Below are 15,377 nucleotides of genomic sequence, written 5' to 3'. Positions count from 1 at the left end.
CTTTTGAGTAAAGCTTGAATGGGGGGCATTAGTTGAAAGACTACAATCTTTCAAGCATCTTTCCCAAATCTTGTCAAAGTTGTTTGGTGTAAGGTGGCCATAAGATGTAAGCTTGCTTGTTAAGGGTGTGATGCAGAGAAACTTCTCTGTATGACGAAACGCCAGTTGTTAGTGATTGGTTCAAAGCAGTTCAAAGGAACTCCAATGATTTTAAACCTCAAACTGTGCCCTCCCACCTGGAAATAAACGTTTGCCTATGGATCTAGGCTACAAAGCGAGATCTGCCATCACAACAAATGGGAAGCACACGAGAAGCCCAAAATCCTACAGCACCGTGAAGGGGCTGTTTGCCACCTCGAAGCAGTAGGTAGCTAGCTAGTCTGAATTTGGTCCGTTTTGCAGATGTCTGTGGTGCGTTGCCCTGTAGGCTAGGCTACTTCGGAGTCTGTCTCGCTTCCAGCAGCTGTAAAAACAATCAGTAAAGACAATCAGTACTGCGAGATGCACTGTGTAGGCTATGGAAACAAAAATCTAATGCATCTGAAAAATAGTCCCCAAAAACGGATCTTACCCTCTTTCATCTCGATCGACTCACAGCTTCCGCCTGCAAAGGTCTGGTTGTTTACCTGAAGCTCCTGCGTAGGCCTACGGTCTCGTAATAGGTCTTACAGGCAGCTGAAAAACAATGAAACGAGAGTGGTATGAATAAAAAATGTAAATCACAGTAAAATTAAACAAGGAAGGAGAAAACAGTAAAATGTACTTACTAGCAATGGCGTCATGGCTTGCAGATAGCTCCGACCAAATAGGAGGTCACAGCCTCATTATGAGAGGTTAGTCTGTGAAAACAAAATGTACGGTTAAGATTGATATCTATTAACATATCTACAGCAGAATGAAAGCCTATTATTTCAATCTTACCCTTGATCCAGTCCGTAGCGCCTACAATTTGTCTCCGAGTGAATCCTGGTAGGTAGGCTACGGCTGAAGGCTACCACGGCTCTGATTTCCCGACGGCTGATGTCCTGATGCTGATGTAACCGCTTGTCTGGCACTAGATGATTCAATGCTCTCCATTCCTCCAAGCAAAGGAAAGTGCTCGTTTCAAGGTCCCCTCTTCTAGAAGGAATGACCCGAGCGCCGACGATCACGGATGCGTTGTTTATGAACCACATTCTTACATTCAAGTAAAGTTAAGTAACCTAACCAAACTGTAGGCTAGCCTTTCTGTTTGAAGTTGCCGCCGGTGCTGGGCAAGCCCACACTGACTGTTGTTTATCCTATCAGCTGTTCTACTTGCAGAAGCAACAGGCGGGTCTTCTACTGCTCTCCCCTGCTGACGTGGGGGTGTAACGGTTGGACTTAGCTTATTGAAGTATAGTTCCATGTCAAATCAGCCTAGAAAATCGCCATGTTACATTTTCCGTTGGTATTATTACACTTTCTAACATGAGAGGAGACAAGTTTTAAATAGGAAAATTACCGAAAATCTTAAGTGACTTTTAAATGTGATGCTAGCAGGCAAGAAGCTAATGGTCTAATCGGATTCAATGATCTATGCTAGGCTGGAGCTAAAACTGGTATCACCAGACTCGGAGAACGGCTGGATGAACTGGAGAAAAGTAAAAATCAAAAGGGGAGTTGGAAAATAAGTGTAATTCCCCGAATGGTGGAATATCCCTTTAATACCTTTTAGAAAAATGTCACCTGGGGTAAAACTCCCCCTGCTACCCTGATTTGCATTTGTATAGCTCACAGCATTTTCATTTACATGTTAAAGCCTCCCCTAGAATTAGGAGGAGGGGGTAATGGGGAGACAACTGCCAAGCAAGGCCCACGTCAATTTCCGACAATTCACGGCAGTTTTCGGTGTTGCCTGCAAATTGCCGTGTACAGTTATATACCTGAACTTCCACGACAATCTACAGTGCTGCATACTGACGAAAATCTCACTTTTCATGCAGTGTACAGGGTACACTTGCCATTACACCTAAGTCCAGCAGATGGTGGAGGTAATGCACTCTATTTGCAAACTGCCAAAAAAAAAGCTCACCGAAAAAGAAGGGTTCGCTGGTTTTGGCAGTTTGCAAACGTAGTGCATTACCTCCACCATCTGCTGGGCATATATTTGTTACCGTTTCATCTTGGCTTTTGCTGATAAACAAAGTTAACAACACACGCTGAACTTGAATCAAACCTTCTTTAAAACACATCTGATCAACCGTCTGCTTTCACTTTTGAAATTCCAGTCATACATTATCGAAGGCATGTGAACACCATTTTTAAATATCAGAATGCGTGATTAACATGGGCTAATGTTAGGCTGCTGACAGCTAATGTCAGCCTTTAGCCACTCATTTGGCTCAGTTAACAGTCAGTATTTAATGATGCCACCCACATTTTCTAACATTTCAACTTGCCTTTGAAAAGCGTACCTCTTCTTCCAAAAACAAAGTTTTTTTCAAACTTCAGAAGCTCCTCTGCTAAAAGCTGCTCCATCACTTGGTGAGTGAAAAGTTATGTTTAAAAAATAAAATAACGGTTGCTCCCAAATCTCCCGCAACAACTTTTGAGTGGCATGCAACTGTTTGTAGGCCTACCCCAAATTTGTTGCTTAAAGGCACACTATGCAGGTTTTTTAGCTTAATATGCAAGTTTTTTTTAGCTTAATTTACCTTCATTTACCAGCTTCAGAGTCATTGGAATGGTTATATGACTTTTTTCAGGTTGAATGGTGGCCGTCTCGCTCCCCCCTAGCGCCTGTGAGCGGAAAAACCACCCTTGGAACTGTGGGCCGGCGGGCCGACAATGTCAGGAAGTATAACGAGTGTAACAAATTGCTTTACTGCATTCAAATACACATACACGCCAGGCACCGGCTAGAAAAAGGTAGCGATGGAGTTTCTCAGACATTCATCATGACAGAAAACAGTAAGGAAATTGCTAATACTGCATAGTTTACCTTTAAAGGCACATATATGGTCCTTTTGTGAATTTATTTTCATACTTATTTATGAGTATGTACCTGCTGGTTGTAAACCAATGTCCTTGTGCTCTTCTCTCATTCCCTCATCTGGCAGCTGAACTGAAATCTCAGATGTGGGCGTTTTTTCGGTGACGTATTTTCGCCTAAATGCCCGCGCACACTCCATTCATCAAACGGAGGGAGAGTGAAGGGGCAGTGCTTAGTAGTTTTCAACAAGGTCCTCTCTGTGGGAAGTAGTATGAGTTGCGAGCCATAGCTGCTTCACATTCGTGCAACTCTCAGTCGTAAGAAGTTTGAAAAATGTCCGGCAGAGGCAAAGGAGGCAAAGGTCTTGGGAAAGGAGGCGCAAAGCGCCACCGCAAAGTTCTTCGTGATAACATCCAGGGAATCACCAAGCCTGCAATCAGGCGTTTGGCTCGCCGTGGTGGTGTGAAGCGTATCTCTGGGCTCATCTACGAGGAGACCCGTGGTGTGCTGAAGGTTTTCCTGGAGAACGTGATTCGTGATGCCGTCACCTACACCGAGCACGCCAAGAGAAAGACCGTGACCGCCATGGATGTCGTTTATGCTCTGAAACGCCAGGGTCGTACACTGTACGGTTTTGGTGGTTAAAGATCAGCTTTGTCCCTCGATTTATACACAAAGGCTCTTTTAAGAGCCACCCAGTTCCTCATAAAAGGTTGTGTTCCTGCATGTATAGGGAATTTTGAATTATAAAATGTTTATAAATAAACCACTTCCATGCTTTTGCCTGTCGGCAATATCATATGTTGTCGCACTATTTGAGAGACTGGTGCATTGCCATCTCATGTGATGCTCAGTCGTGACAGACGTCCAGTCCTCATCCCGTGGTGGCCAAGAGAAAGCCATGTATTCATATGAAAATCATTTGAAAACAACCCAAGAAGCGCCAGAACATTTGCTAAGATAGTATGAAGTGCGACCCGTGACTGCGCTACCGAATGACATAAGTTAAGTCTAAACTTAGGGTTCACAAATGATGGAACAAAATCGTCTGCAGAAACAACAAAACGAAAATGCATGCTGAAAAGTCGCGTGTGCCATCACAAAGTCTTAAAGTAGTTAGTGTCATAACTAGTTTTCATAATCAGTCAAGCATAAATGTGGCTTGACAGACAGGTACGTCAGGGTATATAGAAATATTCACTTTTACAGTAAATACAGTCATTTCCCTTTACACAGTGCTGTAGAAGCTACAGTGCAGTACAGAACAGTTTTGTTGTCCTTTTTACTGTAGTTTTGTTGATCAATTAATACATTTTTAATCATAAATTGCCATTTCGAAGGATTCCTGTCATTCAGAAGAAAAGTGAGGGAAATAAGAACAAAAGAAGGTGGTGTCATGTAAACCGATTATCTGTGGGTGGTGCTAACCTTCTCGCCTCTGCCCCCTTCAATTCAAAACGACCAACCGTGTGGGAATTTGATTTCGGAGGGAAATGACAGAGAATTCTGGCCGTGGGCGTGTAAAGTGACGCAGTCCTCTATTTGCATAAAACTTGACACATATACAGGGTGACTTGAAGATAGTCAGTTCATCGAACAGACAGTCGAGACATTAGAATGCCTGATCCAGCTAAGCCTGCCCCGAAGAAGGGCTCCAAGAAAGCCGTGACCAAGACCGCCGGCAAGGGTGGCAAGAAGCGTAGAAAGAGCAGGAAGGAGAGCTATGCCATCTACGTGTACAAAGTCTTGAAGCAGGTCCATCCAGACACCGGTATCTCATCCAAGGCCATGGGTATTATGAACTCCTTCGTGAACGACATCTTCGAGCGCATCGCTGGAGAGTCCTCCCGATTGGCTCACTACAACAAGCGCTCCACCATCTCTTCCAGGGAGATCCAGACCGCAGTGCGTCTGCTTTTGCCCGGTGAGCTGGCCAAGCACGCCGTGTCCGAGGGAACAAAGGCCGTCACAAAATACACCAGCTCCAAGTAAAGTGTTAATGTAACGTTCTTCAACACAAAGGCTCTTTTAAGAGCCACCCACATTCTTTTGAAAAGTAATTCCAATAATCCTACTTACCCGTAAGGACTTTATACTGCTAATCAATTTATCAAAGACTTTGAAATATAATTAAAATGCATCTTTTAAGGATCTAAAATCTGCTCAATACTGTTAGCCCTATTTGGTTTGCTATGAACATGGGTACGGTCATGGGTCAGTGAAAGGTTAGCACCACCCACAGACCACTAGTTTACACCACCTTTTGTTATTTCCCCGCACTTTTCTGTAGGAAGGGAATCATTTGAAATCTGCAACAGTTTTACATTTACCGTTTCAGTTCATGATTGCAGTTTTCTCGAATCATTATTAACGTGTGTGCAACATATTTCTCATGTAAACCAATATTTATTTAACTGAACTGCAATTTGTTGACAGAAACCACTTCACAACATTGTGTAAAAGATACAAATTTAGGCTACAGTAAAACACGTAGCCTACTGCAAATAATTGTATGTAAGCTTGAAGGTAAACGTTCTCCATTATCATCCGGTTAAGCTTCAGAATCAGAATGCAGATTCAGGAATTTGGTTTCACTTTGACAAATTGCCTTACAGGGTTGATGACCGTTCTTTTTCAGTGGTTGATTTTACGTGTTTTGGAGTGAAATAATGATATCACAGCGTAGTCCTTCATTTATATTTATATTTTACTATATTAGCACGGTTTAGCACAATCAATCACTCACTGAACTCAAATCAAGATTAAGTAGGCCTGTAACTATCAATTAATTGATACTGACTAATTTGCTTGCTATCAAGCCTGAGAAGGTAGCCTAAGAAGACTACATGAGGTTGCATTTACTGATTTTTATTGGTTAGTTTATCTATAGACAGAGGCGATTTGTGACCTCTAGGCCTATGAAACTCGTTACGTCATAATGGTGATTTCACAATAGCGCAGCTGTCATCCTCCGCCAAAATACTGCTTTGCTTCACTTGTTGCAACATCTCAGTTAGATATACACGCTTGTTTTCCCGTTTCGATTATATTCGAATAAATATATCTTTTACATCATAATTTTCCTAATTTGATACCATATTATATTTTAAGTTCAGGACGTTTAACTGAAATGTAGCTCCAGTCAGTGAATTGGACATTTACAGTTCAATGGATTCCCAAAGCCTTAAAGAGGAGTTGGATAGACTCCATGCCCAAAACCAGGAGATGAAACACATAATGCAGCAACTCCTGAGGGAAAACCTGGAGCGGATGCAGTACACCGGCTCCAGGACCTGCTTCCCAGCATGTGTGAGTTCCCTATAAAATCTAGTAGTAGTACAATATAGCCTAAGCTACTATGGGTATGTACATTTAATAGCCCATATTCCCTGGGGACAATACGAATACAGCTTTGGCTCAATCTGGCTGTTAATCAATTATAGAAATCATACCATGGGCTACTTAAAGTAACTTTCATGTTAGGTTCATATAGGCCTACAGAACATTGTGCGTTGTGTGTGTGTGTGTGTGTGGGGGGGGGTGTTTGTGGTGTTGGGTGCAGGTGGTGGCCATGTTTGACATGTTTCCTCCTCCCTGTTTACAGTGTCATCATCAGCTGTTTCACCCGCATCTCCATCCTCATCTTGTGCCTGTGATACTGCCAGACCACAATCCCACAATGCTCTGCGGCTCTCTCCAGCCGCTCAGAGCCGGTGTAGCGTCTGTTCAGCATGAGCTGTTGCCCCCTATCACCCCGGCACGCGCCCAGCAGCAGCAGTCCTGTGGCTCATTCCCCTCCTTGCCTGCGCTTGCCCAGGGCCAGGACCCGGTCCAGCTGTTGCTAGGTGACAGACGGCTCTCTGCAATTCCACAAGGAGGTGCTCCGCATTCCCTAAGCAGGAAGAATTTGACTGGCCTTGATCGCGCTCACCCACTGATGCCACTGCATCACAGCAGAGCCCCGAGTGGCGTTGCCAATGGCAGCATGGCACCTGCTCCACCTGTCATCACCAAGGCAACGGGCAAAAGTCATAACAACGAGCCGAAGAAGATCAAGGCCAGGCGCTGTATTAAAACTGTTCAAGATGTTGGCCTGAAAACCAGCAGTCAACAGGACAACATTAACAGTGGCCAAAACCATGACGGTTGTCAACCCCAGCAGGAGCAGGATATGGGGTGTGTTCTGGAACCCCTAAACGTCTACCAGATCCCTGAGAACCTCCGACTGGAGGCCCTGCGTGTTGCTGAGGAGATCAGACTCACCAGTCTCCGCTGTAACAGTGTCCTCAGTGGCAATGCCAGCGCTTCTGACCGTGCAGGCAGTTCTACGAGCAGCCTCAGCCCTGTGGACCTCAGGACCCCGTCCGCACTGCGTGCTCTGCCCTTCCTCAACACCCCCACTCCACCCACTGCCCCTGCTGTCCCCTCCCCCCCAGAGACAGCCAAACCCCAGGCAACCAATCAGAGACGGTTCGTCAGTAGACTACCCCGCCTCAAGAAGACAGCTTCACTTAGTGTGGCCACTGCTGTGACAGGTGAGCAGTGAAGTCAGTACAGTTAGATACATATCCCTAACCTTCCTACACACATACACTCACTGACACACACTGTGTCTGATATAGATTTAGTTGCAACACAGGAAAAGGATCTACAAATCAAACTTAATAACACATGAGTGTAGCCATGGAGCACATGCAGACCATCTCATACAGTCGTGACAACTTAACATTCCTCAAACATCAGTCCATAGCATAATTTGCCATGGCAGTGTAGAGAGACAAACAGTTTTGACCTTTGACCTCCCAGAGCAAAAGTCCATGGAATGTCTGGCAGAGAAGGAGGAAGTGAGGGAGTGTAAGAAAGTGAAGAAGAGAGTGATAGTGGAGAAGCGAACAAGCAACACCCAGCAGATCAGGGAGCTCCCAGAGCTGGCCAAAATGCCTGTGTCCTGTCCCGAGGAGGCCATCCTGCAGGCCTTCAGGCTGCTCAGAGAAGATGACTGGTGGGAGTATAGCTAAAATAGGCTAGGCTAACACATTAAATCTATACAAATTATAGGCTATTAGCTATGATAGTTTACGTTAACATATTTACTTGAGACAAATGATTTCTGTGCAAAGAATGTCTTATTTTTAAGACAGCCTAGTATATCCAAGTATATGCTCCTCTGAGTTGTGTGTGTGTGTGTGTGTTGTTTCTGCAGGGAGCAGAAGATTGAGGCCCTGATCTCCATCAGGTCTCTGTCTCAGCACCACGCTGAGGTGCTGCTGCCCAGGCTGCATGATGTGTGTCTGGCCGTCTACCACGAGGTCAGAGGCTCTCTGCTGGAAAACAAGCTGGAGCTCATGTTGCATTTGTTCTTTTTCAGACCTTGAGAATATGTATTCAAATGACTTAGTTTTACAGCACACTTTCAGTACTCGTCTTGGTGCCACTACAATGTATAATCATGTTGGGCCTGGACTCAATTTTGTAGACAGTATTAGAACACCGTTGTAACAAACTTTCTCTGTGTTCTATGTATTTTCAAGACAGCTTGTAACATTTTATAATTCTACCTTTCTTAACACACCCAGGTGAAGAACCTGCGCTCAATGGTGTCCCGCGCTGCCATGGTGACGCTGGCCCACCTGCACGCTCACCTGGGGCGAGGCATGGACACGGAGGCCGAGGGCACAGCCCAAACACTGCTGCCTAAAGCTGGAGAGGCCAGCGGCTTCATCAGGGAGGACATGGAGCTGGCACTGGGGTACATGGTGCTCAACGTTACCCCCTCTCGCAGCATGAACGCCCTCATCAACACAGGGCTCAGGTGAGGGGGGGAGAGAACCCTGATGAGCCTTTACTTCAGACATTCTGAAGTTTATTGGTTCTCTGTGGTACTGATGATACTAATGGTTCCTCTAGTCCACAACAACTGTTACCTGGTTCTCTGTTTCACCTGGTTTCTCACCTGTCTCTCCTGGCTCTGTGGTTCTTTGTCTCCTCTGGTTCTCTAGCTTACTCATTCTCTAGCTCTGTGTTTCTCTTGGTGTGTTTCAATGGTTCTCTACAGGCACCGTAATGCGGCCGTGAGGAAGACCACTGCACAGTTCCTGGAGAGACTGGCAGAGATCATGGGGGCATCCCGCGTCCTGTCAGGGAAAAAGGACCTGACTGACCGCTTCATTCACTCCATCAGCTACCTGGCGCTCGACAGTGCACAGGAAGTCAGGTGGGAGCACTACTTCTAGCAGAGACTTTCTAATGAGGAGACACAGCACTCAAAAAATCCTCCATAGAAATGCATGGTGTTAGTTTGTAACGCCAAAATGGCTGTTATCTACACATATCCCACCCCATTTCCGCGGCAAAACGTTGACATGTGAATACATTGGCACGATGTCTTCACAACACACCACATGATTAGCTCAATCATGTGTTGGGATCTCGCCGCTGGAGCAAGGTTGTTGTCGTGAAGCCTTGCGCACGCCCATTTCTGTCTTACAATAAAAGGCCGCTAAGTGGAGGGACTAGCCTAAAAGGACTTTGCTTCTAGTTTCTAAATAACCACTCAGCTAACCGAACCAAACCATCAACTTATTACGTGGTATCCAAAAGCCATGTCATGTCATATATCAATACTACATAGAATTAATAAAGTAATTCAAAATTTGATGACAGAGAAGTTTGGAGTAGATTGATTGACTCTCCCTAAACGTTCTCTGCAATAACTGATGTCTGGCTTAGCCACTTCAAGTGTGTTCAGCTAATGTGCCAAGCGTGTCAAGTGTGATGTCGGTCAAATGATTCTACTCCACTGTCTTAAATAGAGAGTGTGTGTCTCATGCCCTCTTATGAAATGAAAACAGGCATGCAGTTCTGCCTATGAAAAGTCATTGTGGCATCAAACATATTTTGAATGTTAATTTAACGTTAATGTAATCACAATTATTGTTTTAATGCTGTCATTATTGGCGTTCATGTATTGTTTGTGTCTAAAACAGGACCCATGCCCGTAACACACTGGCATTCTTGGCTTCCCATCCTGACCTTATAAAGATGGTGGACAGGTTCGCCCCTCAGAGAGATCAAGGCACTGTCAGGGACATCATCAAGAAATGCCAAAAAAAGTGGGTGCAAACCATTGGAGGACACCATTAACACATAGCATTTATCTATCATTGTCAAAAATTGGCCAATATATCTACTTATTATCATTTAACTTCAAAGAATCCAGAGGGAAATGTCTTAGTAATGTGTCATTTTGCCCCCCCCCCCTGCAGAAATATCCATTGAAGTGAACAAATACTGGTCTATACACAACCCTGAACATTTTGAAAAAAAAATTTTGATCACCTTGTTGTGATCTCTCTAGCAGCTCTACAGCCCCCAACCAGCTACAGCATTCAAACATCTATTTTCACATAGGCCTAATTTGTATTTTGTTTCTTTTTCACATCTTTCAGTTTCCTTTTTCTGAAACAAGTTGAAAATAAAGAGGGGAAAGATCAGTGCCTTTTTCTGACTCATTTGGCTCAACATTGCTAATAATAAACTTTTGCACTGGTGTGCTGTTGTGCACATGTAGCCCAGCATTGCAGTCTTACAAAACTTTTAGTATGATACATTTTTTGCTGCAGAGCCTGTCAAAGAGTTGTTTGTTAATTTAGTGCTTGAATATCCTCATTTGACGTTACCTTAATCATCTAAAACTGATAAAAAGGTCATACCTTTATCTGTGACAACAATGTTACATGGTGCAATAGGAAACTTTCTTGGCACACATCGGCAATGTCAGCAATGGCATTATCCGTATTCTAAGTCAGTGTAACACCAAAATTATTTTGAAATGTTATATTTAGTAGATAGATAGATAGATAGATAGATAGATAGATAGATAGATACTTTATTGATCCCCAGGGGAAATTCAAGATTAAGACAAGTGGTGGATTATGAGCCACTGGGGCCATGGGCACATACACAAATGCCCCCACAATCAAGCTAAGGGGTCCAAGAGCTCCCCCTGAATACTACTACTACTAATAATAATAATAATAATAATAATAATAATAATAAACATAATTAAAAAAATATATATATTATTATTATAATTAGGGCTGTCAAAGGGCTTCATTTCAATTAATTAATTTCAGAAAAAATAACTGATTAAAAAAATGTGTGCAGATTTATCGATTCCGTATGACCTTTGACCCCGAGCCGTTCTAGTCAGTAAAAATTAGACTGTAAAATGAAGAAAAGAGAAGAAAATGTGCTGCCTGGATCATTGATTGGAACATTTACTTTTAAAAAATGGCCTGATGGTGTTGATAAAAAAATAAAGTGTTGAAAATAAATAAATCCTCTGCAATGTCTGCAGCAAGGAATTTGCATATCACCGGAGTTCATCAACTCTATAGTCGCACATCAATGCAAAGAAATAAGTGTTGACATTGAGGGGAATGTTCATTTATTTTCATTGTGTCCCCTAGGTTATTAACCTGACTCTCGCCAGATGAATTTCGTTCCGCTTAGCTCCGCCTAGCTTCACTCACATCCATCTGGGACCTCTTCCGTTGAGAGTGATTTCTGCACCAGATTTTATGGTAGAGCCAATCAGGACGCAGGGCGGGAGTTTCATAGATGTGACATAGCGTAGAAGCGACTGTTATCAGCGTCACGGGTTGGCTTCGATGTGAGTTGTTGAAGTAGCACGTCAATAGATGACGGACAAGTGGCTTATCCAATCATATGCAAGCATTTTTTGATTAGGCCCAGCCTTCTGAAGCAGCACTTCAATGGATTGATCCCAGATGGATGAGTGGAGCTAGGCGGAACGAAATTCATCTGGCGAGAGTCAGGTTACTAGGTTATATCTGTGGCCTGAAATGCCTTGTATGTGAAAAAAAACTTCTTCCCGAAGCACTTTTGAATTTATTTCCTCAGCATATTAGGTCATATCATAGATTATTATGCCAATTATTTGAACAGTGAAAAGTCTTTGAACTTTAATGTCACTAATGCTGATTATACAATGATTCATTTGAATTTAAATGTTTAAAATACTTTCTAAGAAAAAATTATATATGCGATTAATTTAGATTAATTAGAGTATGTAATTAATTATATTATTTTTTTTAATCGATTGACAGCCCTAATTATACTACTACTACTACTACTACTAATAATAATAATAATAATAATAATAATAATAATAAACGTAAATTACAATTTTTGTGCAAAGAAAAGAATAGGATGGAGTAGGAACTTCACGCAGAGACTTGGGCTTCAGTAATCCATTCTAAAAAGTGATGTGTTAAAATGATGCTCAGAGACAACACATTTTGTGTCAATTTCAACGAAAAGAGTCTATATAAAAAGACATCTCTCTTTGTGTGTGATGTGGGTGACAGACCTGTTCTAGCTGGGGCATAGGATGTGTGTGTGTGTGTGTGCTCATCACCGTTGAAATTGAATTATAAGTGATGCCTTTACAGCTCTGCGAAGGTGCAACAATGAGTTGGTGTGTGAGGAGATTGTCTGATGATTTGTGCGTGTCAGGCCCTTACAGAAATTTCAGGTTTCTGGCGAAGTTGCCGCAGGTCATATTTTCACATGAAAATTAGGTTTCTGGCAAACAGTTGCGGTTAACTTTTGGTAATGTTGCAGCAAATTTGCAGCAATGTCATTATGCAAATTAGGTTTGTCACCAGAAGTTCACTGGAAGTTTGCCATTATTGGCGAAGTGTGAGGTCAAATCACTGGCGAACACATTTGCCACTAGTACCAAACTTGCTGGAAGTTTGCCTAGCGGCCAACACTGGCAAACTTCTGGCGATATTTTCTAGTGAACTCATTTGTCTCCCACAAAGTTCACCCACAAGTTTGCTGCAAACCTGCCGCAAACATTTAATTTTTGTAAGGGGGTGTCTTATGGGTCTAAGCATGAGATTCCCCTGGCAAAATGAGGAAATGATGTCTAGTGGTACTTGAACAGCATAGACATTTAGCACTGCATATTTATTTGTGTTGTGTTCCTCTTAATAATAAGGTGATTAGTGGTAAGTCTGGAGAAAAACAAATTTTAAATGTGTTTATTATTCTGCTACTGTGTGATTGTAAGATAGTTTTGAAGTTGATGAGTTAGAATGAAGAGTATATCCTTCTATTGTAAACATGTGCGAAGCCAGTCTGAGCCTCTGTGATGAAACATTGAGCCGGGTCTGGCAAAGAAGAATGGGTTGTCCTTCTGTATGCCTCACTTCTCTCTTGTGTTGACAAGCCAATCTAATAAGCAGACCATTTTTGGGGTCAGGAGTATGGACACTTTGCGTCCACGTTTGCCCCTTGTCTTGATTCTAGAAAAATGCCAACAGAGCTGGGTTTCCATTTCACTTAATGCCCAGTCTGTGTCTTTGTGTGTTTCGGATGTATTTTTTGACATGAAGGCTGACAAAGACATAGAAGACACTTCACCCTCTCTTCTCCTGTTGAAAAGTAGAAAAACACTTTCCAAACATGTCCGGGCTAAACATGACCATCTTAAAATCTGAAGGGTCTTCTGAGAGAAGTTTGTGATACTCATCATTCTTGGAGTCCAAGTACAAATGAAGTTTTTGGATATCCTCCGTAAATGGAAGGATCATCGGAGCGTTCCATTTGGCCTCGTTCTGACTGCAGTCGAGGATATATAGTCAGACCATCTGGTTTCATACCTTCTGGAAATCCACAGCTTAGTCAACCATCTCATCATTTCCACTCATTCAGGCGTTGCTTTCCAAGTTTCGCAACCTTCCGTAGACTTATTGTAATAACCTCGGCTCTCAATACATATTTGTATGAGTATCAAGCCCTTGAGTGCGCCTCTGTTCTTTCTACTGTTGCCAGGGGTTGTGCATGAACTTTTGGGTTTCATTGGACATGTTTTGTGATGTCGCCTTAAAACTTTTCTCAGAAAGAGTCCATGGCAAAACACCAATGACGTCTGATGAAGGGCTTGAGCTGGCCCGAAACGTCACGGTAATAAAAACATAACTATTGGGAGCATATACTGGTGTTGCAGACTTTTTCCTCTCTTTCTCCATGGCAAAACAAACAATGCAAAAAATCAGAGTGTTCTGCTTTTGTCATTGGTCTTTTTCGGGGAACTAGTTCACCCTTGCCGGTCCTGATCACCTCTGCATTGTGTCTGTAATTGCCCTCATTTCTGATAGACTAAGAAACCCTGCTCTCTTTGGTTCCCATCGGGTGCACTAAAGCAGACGCTACCTCCCGTTCATTTGCATGAACACACACACACACACACACATGCTCGCACACACCCACACACATACTCACTGTAGCGAATGGAGAGAGCTTTGACCCCACCCGGTCTTAAACCCGGGTCTCCAGGGTACTAACCCTGCAGCTTGACCGCAACGCCAAAGAGCCAGGCCCGTTGGTATGCATTGTTATGGTATGCATTGTTATAGTTAGCTACATTAGCCTCTTTAGAAAACTAGATCGAAAACAAAACGTTACATTGTATATTACCAGAGACTTTCTAATGAGGAGACACAGCGTGAAATGACGCGAGACAACTAGGAAATTTGACACTTTCCAACTCGGACCGGTCAACTGGACCACCCCCATTAATTTAGTGATAAATTACCTTGCCTATTTGTTATGAGAGTGAAATTCACCTCTTGTGTTGTTGCAAGGGAGGCTGCCATGATTGGAATATGATAGTGACGTCAAGTCGGATACCTCGGAGCACAAGACTTCTGCACGAGTCTCCGAGCAACAAATCCAGCCCGACTTTGCGTTCAAGTCATTTTTCCTCTATCGGAGGTGGAATTTTCAAATATCCGATGTGGCATGAAAGCCCTATTATGGGGCTATCCATTATGGGGCTATCCTAGGGTGACCAGACGTCCCGAAAAATTTGGGAGAGTCCCGATATCCAAGCAGTTCATCTGGTCACCCTAGGCTATCCATTAGTCTCATACGCCCACCCATACGACATGTACGAATGAGTTGCTAGCGCGAACGCTGGGGTTTGTAGTCTGTTTTGGGAAGAACATGGATGCCACCAGGGCAGCAGCTGTCTTGTTAGTGCTGGACATTTGTCTAGAACACGAGAACACGTCCCTCATTCTCCCCTTGTTGGGTATGGTCAATGTGAATTAATAATAAAAAAAAAAATTTAGTAACTCAATTTCACCTACTTCAATTTCAACAAGTGCTGTCGCGTTTCTCTTGAGCCACGAAGGGCATTAGCAGGCTAGTCATTGTTATTGTTTTGTGCCACATTAGCTTCTTAGCAAACCGGCTCGAAAAAACAAATCGTTACATTGTATTGCACGCACAGCAAGACCGTGCAATGCATGAATTGGTGACCAGATTGCTCAGCAATGTAATCTAGTGTGTCAGAGCATTGCAGCAACAATAAAACAACCAATTTAAT

The 15,377-nt window shown here is 43.1% G+C and overlaps 2 protein-coding genes and 1 long non-coding RNA gene across 3 annotated transcripts; all 3 read left to right on the top strand.

Annotated features, from left to right (window-relative positions):
- Window positions 1-3,286: 3,286 nt before the first annotated feature.
- Window positions 3,287-3,665, top strand: LOC143099953 (histone H4). Its single transcript, XM_076262879.1, has one exon. It carries the CDS (start codon window positions 3,287-3,289, stop codon window positions 3,596-3,598), a length of 312 nt encoding a protein of 103 aa, XP_076118994.1. The 3' UTR covers window positions 3,599-3,665.
- Window positions 3,666-4,561: 896 nt separating this feature from the next.
- Window positions 4,562-4,945, top strand: LOC143099853 (histone H2B-like). The gene has a single exon (XM_076262799.1). It carries the CDS (start codon window positions 4,571-4,573, stop codon window positions 4,943-4,945), a length of 375 nt encoding a protein of 124 aa, XP_076118914.1. The 5' UTR covers window positions 4,562-4,570.
- Window positions 4,946-7,310: 2,365 nt separating this feature from the next.
- On the top strand, window positions 7,311-8,618 carry LOC143099792 (uncharacterized). The gene is made up of 3 exons (XR_012981774.1): window positions 7,311-7,488; window positions 8,157-8,262; window positions 8,530-8,618. It is a non-coding gene; the product is annotated as an uncharacterized LOC143099792 (long non-coding RNA).
- Window positions 8,619-15,377: the final 6,759 nt, after the last annotated feature.

This window comes from Alosa pseudoharengus, unplaced genomic scaffold (genome assembly GCF_046254945.1).
Source record: "Alosa pseudoharengus isolate Yale_2024_CS ecotype anadromous, Long Island Sound unplaced genomic scaffold, YU_APseudo_1.1 YU_APseudo_1.1_scf_1, whole genome shotgun sequence".
In the NCBI taxonomy this organism is placed as follows: domain Eukaryota; kingdom Metazoa; phylum Chordata; class Actinopteri; order Clupeiformes; family Clupeidae; genus Alosa; species Alosa pseudoharengus.
Note: the sequence above shows the minus strand (reverse complement) of the source record. Positions and strands in the feature narration are given on the sequence as shown.